General features: G+C 45.1%; 1 protein-coding gene across 1 annotated transcript; it reads left to right on the top strand.

The window, feature by feature from the left end:
- The first annotated feature begins 401 nt into the window (after positions 1–401).
- On the top strand, positions 402–17,728 carry cep120 (centrosomal protein 120). Its single transcript, XM_086030119.1, has 18 exons — positions 402–693; positions 2,068–2,224; positions 3,047–3,161; positions 3,232–3,388; positions 5,462–5,631; positions 5,799–6,227; positions 6,837–6,981; positions 7,054–7,225; positions 8,233–8,382; positions 8,555–8,740; positions 8,840–9,098; positions 9,867–9,956; positions 10,256–10,348; positions 10,452–10,613; positions 11,358–11,480; positions 11,557–11,655; positions 16,544–16,689; positions 17,194–17,728. Exons 1-18 carry the CDS (start codon positions 645–647, stop codon positions 17,387–17,389), a joined length of 2,898 nt encoding a protein of 965 aa, XP_085886245.1. The 5' UTR covers positions 402–644; the 3' UTR covers positions 17,390–17,728.
- Positions 17,729–18,209: the final 481 nt, after the last annotated feature.

The following is an 18,209-nucleotide window of genomic DNA, read 5'->3' as shown; positions in this document are numbered from 1 at the left end:
TAGTTAAACAAATGTCTTACACATATATATTCAAAATAACAAGACAAAAACTGCATCCTATGTATTTATTTATTTTTTAAATGTAGTAATATTCTTGTTTCTGATTATTATGATTGATTCAGTTGTTTATTCCAAAAAGTAAACAGGATCAAATAATATACATACAGCAATAATGTAAAAATAGTAAACCTAACTATCTAAAACTGGTCTTATATGTGAATATTTAAAGCGAATAGATTTTTCAATATTTTATAATTATGTTACTACTTTAAATTTTTGTAAATCATTTTGTATTTCTACTTTTACCATTCGTGTATTTATACATCACAGTATATTATTTATTGTTATACTACAGTATTGTGAGCGCGTTGAGACTGCAGTTTAACCGCCCACCAGTAGAGGTTACCCTAACCCCGAGCGCCTCCATCTTTAACTTCCGTCTCCAAAACCAAAATGGGTGGCGCCAAACCTTGACAACAAAGCGGCTTTTCCTTTTTTGCAACGGACGACCTCAAGCAACTTTCTTTCCGCCACCCATCTCATCTTTAACGAGGTTTTTTTATACTCTCCTCGACAAAACCTGGACTTTATAACGACAAAATCTCGCGAGTGTTCCCAATCTTTGTCCTCGTCCAAATGTCAACATGGCTCCGAAGAGCGAGCAACTTCTCATCGTGTTGTCCATCCTGGAAGGTGAGCGTCAGCTGTCAGTGCCACTCCAACACTCACGAAACCAAAGTCACAATTGGAACCTGTTAAGTTGCTATCATGTTTTTAGCTTAAACTCATTCCTCGCTCCTCACTTTAGCAGGCTAACGCGCACAGCTAATGACTCGTTTCAAATGTTAAAACTCTCATTTAAAACAAACACGACGGACGACAATTTATTACGACAAATACGAGTCCAAAAACCTATTGTCAAGAAATGGGTACAGCAGCTGACTACATAGGTAGGTACGTGACAACAAAATTAAAACATTTTTTTCACCAAAAGCAATGTTGCAAAGAGTGGATTAAAGTGACAAAACGGTGTTTGAATTTTGTTAAGAATTAGGGAAGTTATGTCATTTGAAAGGCTTAAAAAGCGGACAAAAATGCCGTCTTATAATTCAAAACAATGGAATGGTCTGTGTCATTTTTTAAAGAAAAACAAGCTGAGGTATTGAGGCCTCAAACTTTCCTTAAAGTGGAAGTCAAAGCAAACAATTTTTTTTTCAATAATGTGTTCTATGCAAGCCCACTAGTTGTAACAGGGCATTCTGATAAATACCGATATTGCGTTTGTGGAATAAGTGTTAATCCACTTGTTTTTAGCCATCTACGGGGGCAGCCATTTTGTCTTCTGTCATTTGAAAATGACATCACAACTGCTCACAGCGACCAATTACGGCTCTGATTCAGAAAACAGGTCAGCCGTGATTGGTCGTTGTGTACGGTTGTGATGTCATTTTCATTCGACAGAAGACAAAATGGCCGCCCCCAGAGATGGCTAAAAACAAGTGCATTTTGCATCTTAACTTATATTACACAAATGCAAAATTAATCAGAATGCCGTGTTTCAACTAGTGGGCTTGCTGGGAACATATTCTTGAAAAAAATATGTTTGGGTTGACTTCACCTTTAAGTGTGTGTGTAATTAAAGATAATACCGTGTGAATGTTTGTCTATGTGTTCCCTCCGATTGGCTGGCAACCAGTTCAGGGTGTACCCCACCTACTGCCCAAAGACAGCTGGGATAGGCTCCAGTACGCCCGAGACCCTTGTGAGGATAAGCAGTTTGGATAATGAATGGATGGAGTGCAGACATGTGCAATCACACGAAAACCGCCTCATGAAAAATGGCGGAATCGATTCAATTGTCACATATCTAAAATTGATAAAATATGAATATGTGGACTACGAAATACACATTTAACTGAATTTTAGATACGTTATATAAACGTAGTTGTGTGTCTAGGATACACAGACCCAGTAGTGTCAAATGAAACAAGAAATTAAATGCGGTGGAGCATTGTGTTAGAAAGTTGTGCATGGTGGCTCTTGGTGTCATTTTGGCGTTGTGGGCAGGTCGCGACTTCCCCAAGTGCCCTCGGCTCAGCCTGGAGGTTCAGGCAAGCTTCGACGGCGAGCAGCTGACAACCGACCCTGTAGAGCACCTGGACCAGCCGCACTTCAGCACCGAGCTGGCCTGGGAGCTGGACCGCAAGATGCTGCACCAGCACAGGTGTGTGTTGGTGCATGTGTTGCGCGCGTGGTTAGTAGCCATCTTGGTGTGCGTGTGCATGTGTCTGTTGAGTGGCGGTGGTGGGTGGGTGGACGTGTGCGTTTATGGATCTGTGAGTAGTGTCGAGCCAATGCTTTAAGCCACTGAGAGGTCCTACCGGAATGTTGTAATTGACGCGCTTTATTCCAATGGTGTTCATGAGTGAAAGTCTGACACATCACAAAAACTTGCCAGTTGAACATGGGGTCAGTTTATGTTCAGAGCTGGGCAGTCTGTCCCTGGGCCCATTTTTGGGGCGGAGGGGTGGGGGGTGACATATTTTCAAAAAATGGCTGGACTAAGCATGGCCGGAAGAGGATTTTAGTCCGGCCCACTAATCGGCCCTCATGCGTGTGACGTGCTCGCGAGGCGGCCAAATTTAATCTCAGCCTACTCGTTGAAAGGCTTCTTTTTAGGCTTCTTTCAAAACAACTTGTGTCCGGGAATATATTCAAGCTGCGCGCAGCACTCAAGTATGGCACATCATGCACTTTCCTACTTCTGGAAATACGGCGTAGCAAAACTGCTGTGTATTGGTTTGCTGGCATGCTTTTATTATGAAGGCCGGGAAGTGTGCTGCTTAATGCCCGTGTCAGACTAACATGAATGTAGCCCGATTTTGGTCCGATGGAAGTGTCGCAGACGAAGCCGATTTTCATACGTGTTGTGGATTAAATGAGTTAAAGGCCATGACTTTTCATATTTTTAACGACAATATATTGTGATTATGACCATGTTTGTATGGTTCCATCATACCTTAACTAATCCCGTGAGTGTGTGCAGACTGCAGAGGACCCCCATCAAGCTCCAGTGCTTCGCCGTGGACTCCAGCAGCAACAGTAGGGAGAACGTGGGCTACATCGTGTTGGACCTCAGATCCGTTCAGGAAATTCCGCAGGTCCGTCGGCGCGTGGCGAGGCGTCGGCGCGCCGTCCCTTTAACGATGGTTTCCCCGCGTTTGTCATCAGGATCCTCGCTGGCACACGCTGCTGAGCAGCAAGTACACCAAGAAGAAGCCGGCGCTGCTCCTGAGCATGGCGCTGGAGAATGACGGCAAGTTGACGCCACAGCTGCCGCCACCGCCGACCACTCCCCAAGCGCCCTGTGACAAGAAGGCCACAAAAGGTACTCTTTGCTCTCTCGTGTGTCTGTGCTCCTCCTTTAAAGCCACAATCTCTTTTCTGTCTCACTGCATCATCCTGCATCATCTTTTGTTCTATTGTGTGTGAAATGACTTCAAGTGTGTAGCCACATGAAAAGAATTATTAAGGTATTGTTTTGGTGCCATCTTGTGGCGTCTCGGTGCCAAGAAACTACGTTGAAGTGTTGAGGAGCTCCATTTAGAGAACAGTAATTGTTGATTGAACATTAATAGTGATTTTGTGGCATCTCTAAGCAATTTTAAACCTTTTGGGGAGTGTTAGGTTGATTGAAATTAGGACTGCAACTAACGATTGTTTTAATAATCAATTAACCTATAAAGGTTTATAACTACGGCAACATCGATGCTACTTTTGTTACCCCAGCTTTGGCGTTTTACATTGTGCATTAGCATTGAAGTGACACTTGGATGATCTTAACATTGGCACCTTTGCATGTAAAAATGACATTAGTACTAAAGTGCCCCCCCCCCAAAAAAAGTCTCTGTGATTTAAGGGCTTTTTTTTTTTGATTAGATTTACGACAAATTGGCTCGCCCCCTTTTGGAGCTCGGCTAGTGATTTTTTTCGGTCTCAGCGGTCTACGTCACAGGAGGGAGGTAAGCGTGGTAATATTGCTGGCTTTGTCAGTTCTGTTGTCTAAAACGGTGACCGATCGCCACCAAAATGCAAATGCACATTACTACTCTTGTCCACTTTAGCCTGTGAAAGTATTTAAGTGTTCTGCACAATAGTTTGGATTTATTGACATGAAACATGCTCTCATCATGATCACCTCCACAAAATCAAAAATACCGTAGCGATTACTCCTCCACTTTCACAAGCTTACGCGGACAAGAGCATGAATGCGCACACGAACCCCGACTGGTTATATTTCTGACATTTAGCGACGCTAAACTCGTGTCAACTCTCAGGAGGCAGACGGCGACTGGCAGTGGGCAAGCAATCAGGCAAGCATGGATCTTTATCCCCCTCCTTGCCTCCCTGGCTAACAGTAGGATAACGGCACGGCTAATAGCAACAACTAGCTTCAGGCCGTTAAAACAAAAGGCCTTAGCACAACAACATTAGCTCCTTACTGTCCGCCCATCCTGCGTCTTCATGTCGCGGGGTTGCCTCCCAAGCAGTCGCGTGCGTTGTCCGACACCGCTTGCAGCTGGCAGATTCGGCGTGAGAGTGAGGTAAGACCTCATCGAACAAGCGTCAATGTTCAGTGAACAAAAAGTTCCAGCGAGGAGGTTGACTGACTCCACAGCCGAGTGTGGCTGCATTGGAATGCGCCATTTCGGCTGTTACGTTCCAAATTGGACGGCGTGTCGTTGCTCGAAAAACTGGGGCACATTTCCTCACTGTCATCTAAATCAGCCACGGTGAGGTTAATCCTTTTGATATGTTGAAGTGATCATTAGTTGGGATGTCCACATAAATTTTGGTGCCAATTTATCACCGTTTTTGGACGTTATAAGCAATGAAAGTACAATGATTTCCAATGGAGAGTTTGTAATCGGTCCCTCCAGTGACTCCGACCGAACGTGGATAGAACGGTAGGGGGCGCTGCCATTTTCCTTATTAACAAAAAGTGTTATTCATGGAGTCACTTTTTTCCTAATTTCTCCCAAATGTATTGGTAAAATAGAAAATGACAACTCTCTTCATTTTCCCGTTCAAAAAATATATCAAATGAACTTGTTAGTGAAAACATGGCCATCCCGGCCCAACCATCCCTTTAAGATAGACAAACTTTCATCAGACAAAATTGATTGTTGGCTGAAATACACGATGTGTGAACTGAGAGTGGCAGTAAACAGCTTGATGCACACACTTTCTTCACCACAAATTTAAGGTGCAACTAGGATCTTGTAGGAGGACTTTAACGGACTAATGTTGCAATTGAGTTCTGGGCCAAAAGAAGAAGATGCTAGTGGGGCAGGACAAGCAACGTTTATAGTGCAGGCAAGAACTGGCCTGATTGGTACTGTTTTAGTTCAAAGAACTACAAGTACCCAGAAGTAAAACACTTTTGTTCTCCTCTGTTAAGACTCTCCAGCGCCTCGCTCAGGCCGCCCCCCAGCCCCGCAGCCCCTCCCAGACAAGCTGGAGGCGGTCCTGGTGCCTGAGCAGGGTTACCATCAGGTGGGACCCGACAAGGTTGCCACCGACATGTTTGTGCTCTCCGTCACCGTGGCATTTGCTGCCAAGTTGGAACAGGTCAGAAAAACTTCCTGTTGGGTGTGCAGTGACCTCAGTGTGTGCGTACGTGTTTGTGTTAGTGCAAGTGAGCGTGTGTGTGGGTGTCTGCAAGTTGGCGTGAACATGTTTGTGTGCGCTTGCGTATGCGTGTTTGAACTTGTGTGTGATTTGTAACTTGTTTTCAGTTAATCCCTACCACGCTAAAGCTGTCGTCAGAGGACGGCGGCTTCTTCTTCTTCTACACGCTGCTGGGCAACGACATCACTAGCGAGCCCTTCCAGAACCTGCTGACGCCGGACTTCCAGCCCGAGCGTGCCTCGGTGCGCGTCCGCAGCGGCGAGCGCGCCCTGCGCACCTTCCTGTCACAGCAGCCGCCCTTGCAGATCCACCTGTGCTGCGGCACACACTCGCTGGGCAGCGCCGACGTGCCTCTGGCCACGCTGGCCGGGCTCGCCGTGGACCTGGAGGAGGCGGCGGCCACGGTGGAGGGCGTGTTCCCGCTGCGGCCGCCCGCCCGCGTCAGGCGCTCTCTCCCGCCCGTGCCCGCCGACTTGCAGCCCAACGTCAGCGTGGCCGTGACATTGCGCCGCGAGGATGTCGCGCCGCAGTTGCAGGTTAACAACAGTCGCTAAACTAATATTTTAACAACTCAAGCAAGCATAATATATATATATATATATATATATATATATATATATATAAGTGACTCAGTGCAAAAAAAAAAAAAATGTGATCGGGACATCCCAAGTTAGAATCCCTCAAGCAACAAATATTTTGAACACAAGTTTTAGATGTTTGTAGATGTAGCATAATGTGGAAGATATAACATTATTCACAGGCATGTATTCTTTGTCTTCTGAAAAGAGTGAGTGGTATTTCTGCAGCGTAGATAGGAGCTGAGACCGGCTCCACCTACAGTTTATCCAGATGTCTTTATTAGACTGCCCCCACGTGGCCAAGGCTCTTAAACCTGAAGGAGCAGCACAATGTCCACTGAATTGTAGCAAAAAATGTGGCAAAAAATGACGTTTCTTTCTACTATATTTAATTGTGTCATTACTGCATGTTTTTTTTAAGTATAACATTGCACACAGCTATTTTTCTTTTTGCAAACATTTTTCTTGGGTCATTTTGGGAGGCTAGAACGGATTAATGGCATTTCCATTCATTTCAATTGGGTACTGTGATTTGTATGAATGATTTCCTTGTCTTTCTGCATGCAGAATTTGTCCATCAAAGAAGGATGTCAGGCAAACCCATGTACTGTCGTCGTGCCGTCCGCCGAGGACCAAATTGCCAGTTCGACCCCAATCCGAAATCCTCCTGACGTTGCGTTGTCCCACAACCAGCAAGAGGCGCTATCGCGCGGTACGTCCGAATCATCCTGTTGATCTGTTGAGCTATCGGTGCCGCGGTGTTCTGACCGAGTGTGTCCGGCAGATGTGGAGCCGCTCGCCCCGAGTCAGGCCCATGGCGGCGGCGCCACTTCCTCCATCCTGGTCTGCGCCCCCAAAGTGTCCATTCCGCCGTGTGCGCATCGCTACTGTTTCTCTCTGGATCTCTGCGGCCTCAGACAGACCGGACTCACTCACACCATCGCCGCTACAATCAGGTCTGCTCCGCTGAACACACTTGGCATGGACAAAGACAAAAACACAAATGATGACTGAGGGGTCTACAGGGTGCTCATGCACACAAAGAACTACCAAGTCCTGGACTTGGGGGGCGTAGTACTTGATGTCCAAGAACCTTTGAGGTGTTGTCTGCAGTGCATAACATATCTGATTGGAACATTTTCCATTTCTACATTTACCAGAAACTAAAAGTTGCTCCATTTTTGTTGTTGTTTTTTTTGTTTTCTCCACTATTGTCTACTGATGTTCTGGGTTAATTGTCGTGTTTGGGTTAATTGGGGTCAGAAGAAGATTCTGTTAAGTTGGTAATATTTTTAAGCGTCCCAGGAACCTTTGTGGTGGGCTCTACATGCTTGTTCATATCTGATTGGAACATTTTTTACTCTGCAAAAAAGACGAACTAAAGGTTACTGCATCATTCGTTGGAACTGGGAACATTTGGATGTGTGATTGGACTGCAGGAACCATTGTTGAAATCTACTTCTTGTGGGCAAAAAAAAAGACCCTGCTAGTGGGGTACAGTAATCATGACTGAGTCCTGGCGCCAATAGTTGCATAGGAATACCACAAAATGGATGCAAAGCACTACTTTTATATGAGATAGGGCTTTGACCTAAGCACAAAAACTAGGATTTTTTTCATCGAATAATTGAGGATAGGTCCCCCCCAAAAATCTGAATAAGTAAATTTGCAATACCCTGAAATAAAAGTAGTGCTTTGGCATCATCTTGAGGCAGCTTTGTGTCTCAAGATGACCAACTTTGAAGTGAGAGGGGGTGCTTCTATTAGGCATGTCCGATAGGAAAATAGTGCTTTTTTGTTATCTTGTGGCATTTGTAGGCAATTGTAAACTTTATTTTTTGGGGGGTGGGGGCATAAATTAGTCAGTTGTTTTTGTTTAGCCTGTGTATCGAGAAGTCCAAGTTTCTGGAGCTTGCGATTGAGTCTAGCTCAGGCTAACTGTGGTCTGCTCTGTCTTGGTCAGGTACTCGTACGAGTTCTTCGGCAGCGCGGCGCCCGTGATGACCAGCCACCCAGTGGAGCTGCGCAGGAACACCGACGCGTCTCTGCCGCACTCGTACTGCGCCTTCGACTTTGCCGCCGTGCCGCAGCAGCTGCAGGACACCTTCCTCAGGTAAGAACATGGATGCGCAAACTACGGACACACACACACACACACACTCATCGGTCCACGTTACATAAAGGCCTTATTCAGCAGTTAGTAGTTACCACTTTTGCCTCAATGTGAGACTGCTAAAGCAAGGCTGCTTATTGGCAATCCAAATATTCTCCTGTCTATGAGCAAGAATTCCTCTGGTGTTGGAGCTTTGGCACTATGACGCCGGCAGCACCAGGGATCTCCTCATTGGCCGAGCCTCGCTGCAGCTGTCCCGCCTCCTCGCCGCCGAGAGGAGCCGACACCCGGCGAGTGTGAGGGAGGCGGCCTGGCACCAAAATCACCAGGACCGAGTCCCCTTCTTCTCCACCCTGAGGTTGCTTCTGCAACTTTTCTGACCTGACAGTCATTGTTGACTCTCTGGTGCCCTCCAGTGGATGTTAAACTAAGTGCTGTCTTCTTCCCCGTGGGTTAGTTCCAATGAGAAAGTGGCAGAGTTGAGCTTCGCTGCCACGCTGGACGATTTTGGACTTGTGAACATGAAGGACATCCCCGTGTCCGATTCGGCACAGAACGAGCCCGCGGCACCCGCCCCTCCTGCGGAGCTTGTTGAGCCGCCGCCTGTGCCCATCGTGCCCACGGGACCGCCGCCGCCTCGAGATACCGCCGAGTACCGCACGGCCCTGGAGCTGGAGCTGTGGAAGGAGACTCAGGAGGATCTGTTCAATGATCAGGTCCACTTCCATTTTGTTGTCACATCCAGTTGAAACCAGAAGCTTTTTCCCCTCACTGTCTTTTCCAACTGTTTACTACTTTCTTCAAAAGTCATAAATTTATGTAAATGTTATTATTATTTGGTGGCATTGCCTTTAAACTGTGTGACTTGGGTCAAACGTTTTTGGATATTCCTCCACACGTTTCTTGCAATAGTTGGTAGGAATTTTTTTTAATTTTTTTATCTTGCACTTGACGAACACTCCATATAAAAAAAAACACCTAAAACTGAAACTATTAAAACCTAAACTTAAATCAAACCATTTCTCAAAAATAAAAACTAACAACCATGCTCCAAAAGCTAATTAAAACTATCCATCCATCCATCCATTATCTGTACCGCTTCTCCTCACAAGGGTCGCGGGGCGTGCTGGAGCCTATCCCAGCTGTCTTTGGGCAGTGGGCGGGGGACACCCTGAATTGGTTGCCAGCCAATCGCAGGGCACACAAAGACAAACATCCGCACTCACAATCACACCTAGGGGCAATTTTTTTTTAGAGAGTCCAATCAACTTACCATGCATGTTTTTGGAATGTGGGAGGAAACCGGAGTACCCGGAGAAAACCCACGCAGGCACGGGGAGAACATGCAAACTCCACACAGGGAGGCCGGAGCTGGGATTAATTAAAACTAACTGAATTTAAAAAAATAATAATAATAATAATGACAAATCCCAAACCCTTAAAACCCTGGTTCTGACATCCATGTTGTTGTTGTGCATGCATAGCTTCGGAAGAAGGAGTTTAGTCACATGCAGGCTCTGGCAGAGGAGTGGATGCGGCGGGAGCACGAGAGGGAAGCCTGGGTAAAAAAGAAGGTAATGCCAACATTTTCCTGCTCTGTGACACGGCGTAGCGAGAAACCGTTCGCAACTCAATCACTTGAAAACTTCGGAACTTCATCTCAGAACAAAAATGTGACAAGACAATGGCTGTCTTGAGAGTCATTCATTCATTCTTTTTTTTTTTTTTCAAAATTGCAGGCTTTGTGATTTGAAAATTGCATTCTACTACTATGCAATGTCGATTTGAATTTGATTAACTGTCCAGCCCGCTTACTTCAAACGCGACATGTGAACAATGTAAATCTTGGATGCCGTGTGTGTGTGTGTTGTAGGAAATGGAGTGTAGTCGTTTGGAGGAGCAGCTTCAGAAGACTTTGGCTGATCTGGAGCAGAAGGAGAAAAATCTAATTGAAGCCGAGCTGAAGGTTTCTTCTTCTCCTCTATGACGTGTCCTCCACAATCTTTCGCTGGCCTGATCTCATCAACGTGCCCTCTATTACTTGTCTTCCACGACGTGTCCCTCCGCAGACTCAAAGGCTGCAGCGGGACCTGCATGCCGAACACAAGCTAAGCCAGAAGGAGGCGCAGGAGACCACCAAGAGGCTGCAGCTGGAGTGCGACCATCGGGTGGCGCTGGAGCGGGACAAAGTGCGCCTGATGGAGGAGGAGCGAACGCGGCTGCTCAAACAGGTCGAGCAAGACCCCCTGTGGCAAACTCAAGGACGTCCGTTTCTTTTGTTTTTCATGAAAGCATAGCCATAAAAAGTATATGCATTGTAATAACATAATGCAGGGCAGTCGTGCAATATGAAGCGGTTCCCATACACTACTTAAGCACATTGAGTTGCCTTGTGTATGAAATGTGCTATCTAAATAATACCGCCTTGCCTTGTCCAACACTTAAGAGACAAAGAAGTGGAGCTGTCTCATGCTTTAGTCGATAAACAAACACAGTGCAGCTCAGCTTCTGACTAGTGGACGTCACTGCAAGTAAAAGGAAGGCAATATTGTATTCTACAAAGCAGACAAACTATTGATGTATTTTCCCAAAAAGAAAAGATTCAACATGTTGAAGTTTTGTTGAAAATGTCGTGTTCATGTTTCTTGTCTTACATTTTGTCCCTTCCTCTACCAAATGTGAACAGAGCTGTGAACTTAAAATCAAGGTACATACCAATTAGACTTTTGGCCTTCGTTACACCATAACGATTAAATCCCCCCAGGATAGAAGGATAGAAAAAACAATCTGTTAACAAAGAATGGCAAATATACATTTGCAGTTTTGGCTTCGCTTTTGTTTGCGACCATGAGTACGATGTGGGTCAAGAAAAAAACCAGATTGACACCCGCACTAGATCATCATGTCACTCTCCGGTAGTAGAAAAAGATGTGAAGGATTATTATTATTTTTTAGTGTGTGCACGTGTTCTTCAGATCACAGACTGGGAGAACCGCTACAAGCAACTGGAGAAAGACTTCCATCACTTCAGGGAGCAACAGAACGTCAAGCCCGAAGTCCGCCTGCAGTCCGAGATCAACATCCTGACTCTGGAGAAGGTAGCGTGCGCCACATGTACCTACACAACAACAACAAGGACGTGTGGCCATAGCACGTTGCGTTGTTGTCCACCAGGTCGAGCTGGAGAGGAAGCTGGAGTCCACCACCAAGTCCAAACTTCATTACAAGCAGCAGTGGGGACGAGCACTGAAGGAACTGGCTCGCTTCAAACAGGTATCGCAAGGTTTCCCTTCAATGTGTCACAAAATTTTGACGACATTTGCCAACTTTCACATATCTGTCCCACTTCTTTCTTGCTTGCACCTCAACAGTATTTTCCTTTGTCCTTCCTGGATGGCACAGGCGGGACAGGGAGGACACTTTAGACAATCCAAGTACATTTTTCATCACCTGCAAATGTGATTACCGTAATTTTCTCTCCAAAGTATAATGCTGCGGTCGTGAGCTGAGCATTTCTGGTGGTGTGTTTCCGTATACTGTATAGTTAATGCAATTCGCACGGTTGCGTGCTGGGCGGAGCTTATGAAGCTGTTGAAATTATTCTATTTAGTTTAAAAATGGCTTTCCTAAACTAGAATCCCGCGTCGCATTGTGGCCGAAGGTAGAATCCTGGATGGTTATTGATCTCTTTGGTCCTGTAAATCCTTGTTGTGGCATAAGAAAGCCGCATGCTAAACTAGCGATACGTCACACATTTGTTGCCATTGACTTTACATTGACTAATACTACTTCTACTTTCCTTTGGTGTTTGGCGAATACATTTGGTGCATTGCCGCCACCTTATGGCCACTGGCAGTAATGCCCCAAAAGTATTTGCCAACCGCCAAAAGAAAGTCAACACAATTAGGGGAAGTGGGTTCTGGGGGGCCAGTCCGAGCTCTAATTTGAATATTATACAAGTTGCACCTGAATGTCATATAGTACAAGTAGCAGGACGAGCCAAACAATGAAAACAAGTGTAATTTACAGTCTGAAAATTACGGTAAATCCTTTGCAAATATATTTCCAGTGTGAGTCCCCACATTTTTTTCTTCCCTCCCTTAAATTTCAAGTTATTGGCCACTGTGCCCCTAGTCCTGGTTAAAAAAAATAGAAAATAAAAAGTTAGTCTGGAGACCTGTACAATGGATTGCTCAGCTCAGCTTGTCACCAAGATGCCACAAGATGGCGACAAAGTAATTTTTAATTGCTTTGGGAGGATAGGTTCCCCCCCAAAATCTGAGAGCCGAACCACGAACATGCTTTGCTTTCACTGTTCTCTTCCCTGTTTCGCTTCTTCCTTTTGTCTCCTGCTATTCGTTTTTCATGTAGGCTGTCTTGTTTTGCTTTTCGTCATGTCGGAGCGACGCCGGTCGGCCCGTCGTAAAGGTTGCGGCGGCGGGACAAATGTTGCTTTTGCCAGCGGGACGTGGCGGGATTGAACACGCAGATAAAAGGCTCCCCCCTAGAAAGCTTTTCAATTCCAAATATTGGGACAAGCAGCGCCAGTCGATCTTCCCCGAGCGCAAATATTGGGACAATAACGAGGCCCGGCAGCCATCTTGTTATTGTTAGGGCCCCCGCAGAATGTTCACGCCGCCCGTTTGACTTTTTAATGGCCACAAAGTGTTGAAGGGAAACGTGTTTAGTCTTCTTTTATGGAGCTGACAGAGTGGCTGCACCAGGACCACACAAACATTCCAGAACCTTCTGTTGGACTTTTTCTTTACACCAGCGACGATTTATCATCTGCTGGTGTTTGAACAGCACAATGTGCACATTTCCTTTTTGTTTTTCTGATGATTTCATTTTTGGGAACGACGCGAATGTCTCGTCACGGAGACGACACGCTCACACGCTGTCACACTTCCTGTTTCCACGCCGATTGTCAGGTTTGACCAACGGTGGGCTGTCAGGCTAAGCAAGGCCGTAACAATACCAGAAGCATTTACAACTTCAAAGCTAAGAGAGTTGACTTGAATAATTCAGTTACCGGTTAGGTTTGTAACACCCGTCAGAGAATAGGTAAACATGGAGATCATTAAGTAAAAGCAGATGTTTGCAAGTGTCTCGTTTTGGTGAAACATAATGTTAATCGGTCAGCGTTCATGGAGCACTACAGAAATGTGAGAATATTTACAGTTGAGAGGCTGAAATTTTGAGCATTTGGACAATGTTGGGCTAAACAGGGTCCCTAAATGATTCATCGATTGTCCAAATAGTTGTCGATTAATTGTTGCACCACTACACACAGTGAACCGTGCATCTTGGCGGTTATGGATTTTTTTTTCGCCATATATCTCATATCTAAAATGATGCCTTGTTGCCATCTACTGGTGGTTGTGTGCCAGTAAAGTCAGCCGGAAGAAAGCTTGAAATTTACAGTGGAGCAGCATCAGAGCCGCGACCACCTTGTTAGTCAAAGTCAACATAAATGCAAAAAAAATCAAATAAAATTGAAATTGTTTGTGTTAATCTAATCTACCCAGGGCCTTCAGAATCAGTAGCACTGGCCCATGCAACTTAAATGATATTAGAACAGGGGCTCCTTCTTTAACCAATCACATTTCAAATTCCTCCTCACAGGGCCAGAGCGCCGGCCCCCAAAGATGTTGGCATTTTTTCATCCTCTGAACTTGCTCCAGCCAACTTCGACTAGCAAAACGCGTCTGTAGCGATCCGCGCGCATGAATATATTTAGCATTTCTGGTGAATGGGATACATTTTACTTTCTTCTGGTCACGTTGTTCTATAAATATTGATTCTGAACTGCTTCAGATGATACACCAATGCATGGCACAGTTGCTTGCTGTTACATTGCCTTTTTAGATATGATTGATAGCTCTATAAATACGATGTCGTCGTGGCGGTAGTAGGAGGTGGATTAAGTCAGGAACTCCCCCCTTCCCTCCCCCAGAAGGCCCAGGTAGCAAATGCGTGGCCCGCCATTTGGTTTGACCTCAGTGTCCGACAATGGGAATCAGTGGGGGGGGTTTGATGCTGCTGCAGTGAGATGAATGACTCAATGAGTTTTTGGAGCTTTTCTGCTGGTGGAGGACGTGACCTGGACTTGTCCTTGGCAGCGCGTCTCGGGAACGTTTGTTATTCCAGCAATTAGCCCGAAGGCGCTGGCTAATCCAGACGGCCAGCCGCTCCTCGGGGAGCGACTTGTGTCAACACGCGTGCACGTGAAGCATGTTTTTCTCCGTGCCCTGAGCCCGCCAAGCTCCGCTTTTCCCATCCAGCGTCGGCGGGATCGCCGAGAGCCTCCAAAAAGTTTTTTTGTTTTTTTTTCCTCCACTGCCTTCTGACAAACTTGCTTTTGTCCCGCCTTCAACGTTTCCTTGGATTCTGCCCCTGCCCGTCCAGTCTCCCTTACATTTTCCCATCTTCAATGTCTACTTACATTCCCACTTGCATGCACACATTTGCGATTCGAGTGCTGTATGGTGGCCGTGAACCCGACTCAGCTCACCTCACACAAATAGTGAACAACTCTTTGAAAAAGAGGCTTCAAGCTGTTTAATGCCACTCCCAGCTCAAGTTTACTGTCAAACTAAACATAAAACAAAGAGAGGTACGCACTTTTGCTTTGTGCGCAAGTCTGTTTAGCTTAATGCTAGCAAACAATACAAAACACTGTGGACAGGCTAACGAATAGCATCTCTGTGAGTGGGGTTGTTATAATTTAAGCAACTGATTTTTGAACACACGCAATCTAGACAGATGAAATAACCACTCAGTCACATATTCATTGGAAACTGTTCAATTTCGGTCGTCAGTAGGCTTTATTTCTCATATGTATATTTTATTTATTTATTGATATACGTGCAGTCCACACGTTTACATATGATGATTTCATGAAACCTGAAAAGTTGAACCGATAAAGCCGCAGATTTGCTTACTTTATTGTTGCAGTCTTGCTTAAAAATAATCGCTTATTAAATTGCAACGTTGAACAAAAGAAAATGCAATTCAAGAATTTTTCTAAATCGTTGAGCTCTCTTTGTGTGCCACGACATTAGTGTGATAAAGAAAAGTCAGATTGTTGAAGCCCACTTGAAGTGTGAGGTCAGACTTTGACGCCTTGATTGCATTATTAAAACGTTCGCATTTTGAATTTACGGCTCGCGTCGGCATTAAAGCGGAGCGGAGCTTTTTTGTTTTTGCTTCGGTGATTAACGAGCGACTCGCCGAACGCCGAGTGAGCGGGACGACAGTTATACGACTTACAGGCGCCCCCCCCCCTTTCTCTCCCGTCTTGTCAGCCGGCGTGAGAATTCCTCAGCTCTCGCTGCATTTTTCTCACGGAGGTTTCCCGAAAAAATGTGTACAGTGAAGTCTCGTTTCTTGCGGGGATACATTCCGGACTCACCAACAATAGATGCACATTAAAAAAAGGTTCATCACACATGATTTATTAAAGGGTTAGGTATTATTTCTTAGCACCTGTTCTCATTCTCTCGTTGTCCAGAAAAACTCGGATAACATCTCTTTAAAGAACGAAAAGAAGATGCCCGCCAAGATTATTGTAGTTAACGAAATAAACAAAAATTGGAGAAAAAAAAAACCCATTTCTGTTAACGAAATGAAGTAAAAACAAAAAACAAACTGAAACTACACTTTACATTCATAGAACAAACTACCGGGTGTAATTAATTACTGAAAATATCATGTGTTTTTGTCAGTTAATATCGTACGTGTGCTTTCAGAGTTAATTGTAAATGTATTTCTTTTGGTATTGCTGTTCGTTCGTACAGAAGAAGGAAGGTGAGTCGTTTGAGAATTGTAGTTTACTTGACTTTATTACACAATAGAACTTTTTTTTATCTTGCACATGACATATACTCCATATACAAATACTAAAACCAATTAATAACTGAAACAAAGCATTTTTGAAAAAAATAAAAACTTGCTGTAAAAAGTGAGTGAAACTAACTGAATTTAAAAGACCAAACTCAAAAAGGAAATAAAAACGAATTACACTGGGAAAAAAATTCTGTTGAATTTATAGAATTTCAATTCTTCAAGTGGTTGCGTGAAATATGGATCCAGATACGTTTTCAAAGTAGATGTATAGTCGCTTGAAACACCTCATTGTTGTCGTGTGTGATGTGTGTAGCGCGAGCAGGAGAATGCCATGATGCGTCTGAAGAAGCAGCAGGCCGAGTTGGACGCCATGAGGCTGCGCTACGTGGCCGCCGAAGAGAAGGAGGTGGTCCGACAAGAGCGGCAGGAACTGGGAGACATCAGGAACCAACTCAACAGGTGAGCGCAACTCAGTTAGCCTCCAGGTGCTAACGTCGCGCAAATATTGCCCAACTTCCCTTCCAATGTTCCTGCTTGGATACTACACTATTTCTCATCATTGTGTCAATGCTGACAGCATCTGTTATTCCTATTTTTCTTCCGCATATTTCATCCATTCCAATTTCAATATATTCCAAAAATTCACGCCTTGCAGGCAAAAACTTTCATTTTCAAAATATCCCCATTCATTCTTAATGGGACATTCATCATTACAGATTCTCATCCCAGTGATACATTCAAAAAAACAGATTGACATCATCGTTCCCATTTGAAATTCAAAACATTCGGCACAATTAATCGATCTTGATTTTGAACATGGCAAAAAATGTCCACGTTCCATCAAAAATTCCTCATTCGTTCATTCCGTATGATTCCACATGCATCCATATTTTTTCATTCAGCATTCACGCACAATTTCTCCAGAAATTGCAAACGTCTAGTTTTTCATGATTTCTCCCCCAGGTTGAAGCAGCAGGGGGATATAGGCCCCGCCTCCTCGGCCCCGGTCCCCAGTTTGAACCATAGCGCCGAGGAACACCTAAGCCGCCTTCTGGAGGAGCGCGACACACTGCTCCGGACCGGTGTATACGGGCATGACGACCGCATCATCGCTGAGCTCAACCGGCAGATCGGCGACGCCATGGCGGACGCCAGCTGACGGTCCTTCGCTGTACAGGCAGGTTAGGTCAGAGCAGGAAACGTCCCGTCGCGCTCAGGGAAAGTGTTAGCTGCCTTATGCTAAGCTAGGCAAACCCTGACTGCTTTCCAACATGTAAAAGTAGCATGTTAATAATCGCACAAGCTTTTAATTTATTTAGAATTATGAATTTTGGTGTCACGTGACTGGGCGTGAATGTTTTAAAAGGGGATGAAATGCATCGGTCAGCCAGCAGGTGGTGCCGCAGCCTGACCCAAGACATTTTTTAACAAAACGTCACTAAACTCGAAGTCACTTTCTGTTGTGGATTTTTAGAATGTAATAAATCACTAAAGGTGACGTGCGATGTCTGGCCTTCCATCAAGTGTAATTAACCAAATTGTGGTGTCACAATTTGGCCAATTTACCTAACCCCGCCCCGACACTGATTTCTTCCACCCATGACGTGGCAGCAAGGCTAGGTGAAGATCCGCTATTTCGGAGAGACTACATGGAAGCGCTATCACGTTGAAGCCAGAAGGTAAGCGGAGCTGTATTGTGTGTTACCAGCAAAAGCTGGGGTCGTATTTGTGTTGGTTGCAGGCGCACCACATGTGCTGCACTAATTGACAAAAGTGTAGATTGCGCAGCTTGGTGATGAAGTGGTGCCTCCACCAGGGAAATCTCAATATCAAATATTTGATGATGCTTGTTTTATAAGGTGTTACTAAATATAGCAAGTGTCTAAGTTGGCAACACTGAATCGCTCTACCGTTGCAGCTTTGACCCCTGGTCGTCACGACAGCGGTACCCCGCATTTGCATGAGACATATCTGCCCCA

Source organism: Filicampus tigris, chromosome 5 (assembly GCF_054856515.1).
Source record: "Filicampus tigris isolate MCC_2025a chromosome 5, RoL_Ftig_1.0, whole genome shotgun sequence".
NCBI lineage: Eukaryota > Metazoa > Chordata > Actinopteri > Syngnathiformes > Syngnathidae > Filicampus > Filicampus tigris.
Note: the sequence above shows the minus strand (reverse complement) of the source record. Positions and strands in the feature narration are given on the sequence as shown.

Coding starts and splice junctions, on each gene's coding strand:
- cep120 (XM_086030119.1), top strand. CDS start 645: ATGGCTCCGAAGAGCGAGCAACTTCTCATCGTGTTGTCCATCCTGGAA. Junction 8,383..8,554: donor CTGCAGGACACCTTCCTCAG/GTAAGAACATGG, acceptor TCTATGAGCAAG/AATTCCTCTGGTGTTGGAGC. Junction 8,741..8,839: donor CCCTTCTTCTCCACCCTGAG/GTTGCTTCTGCA, acceptor CCCGTGGGTTAG/TTCCAATGAGAAAGTGGCAG.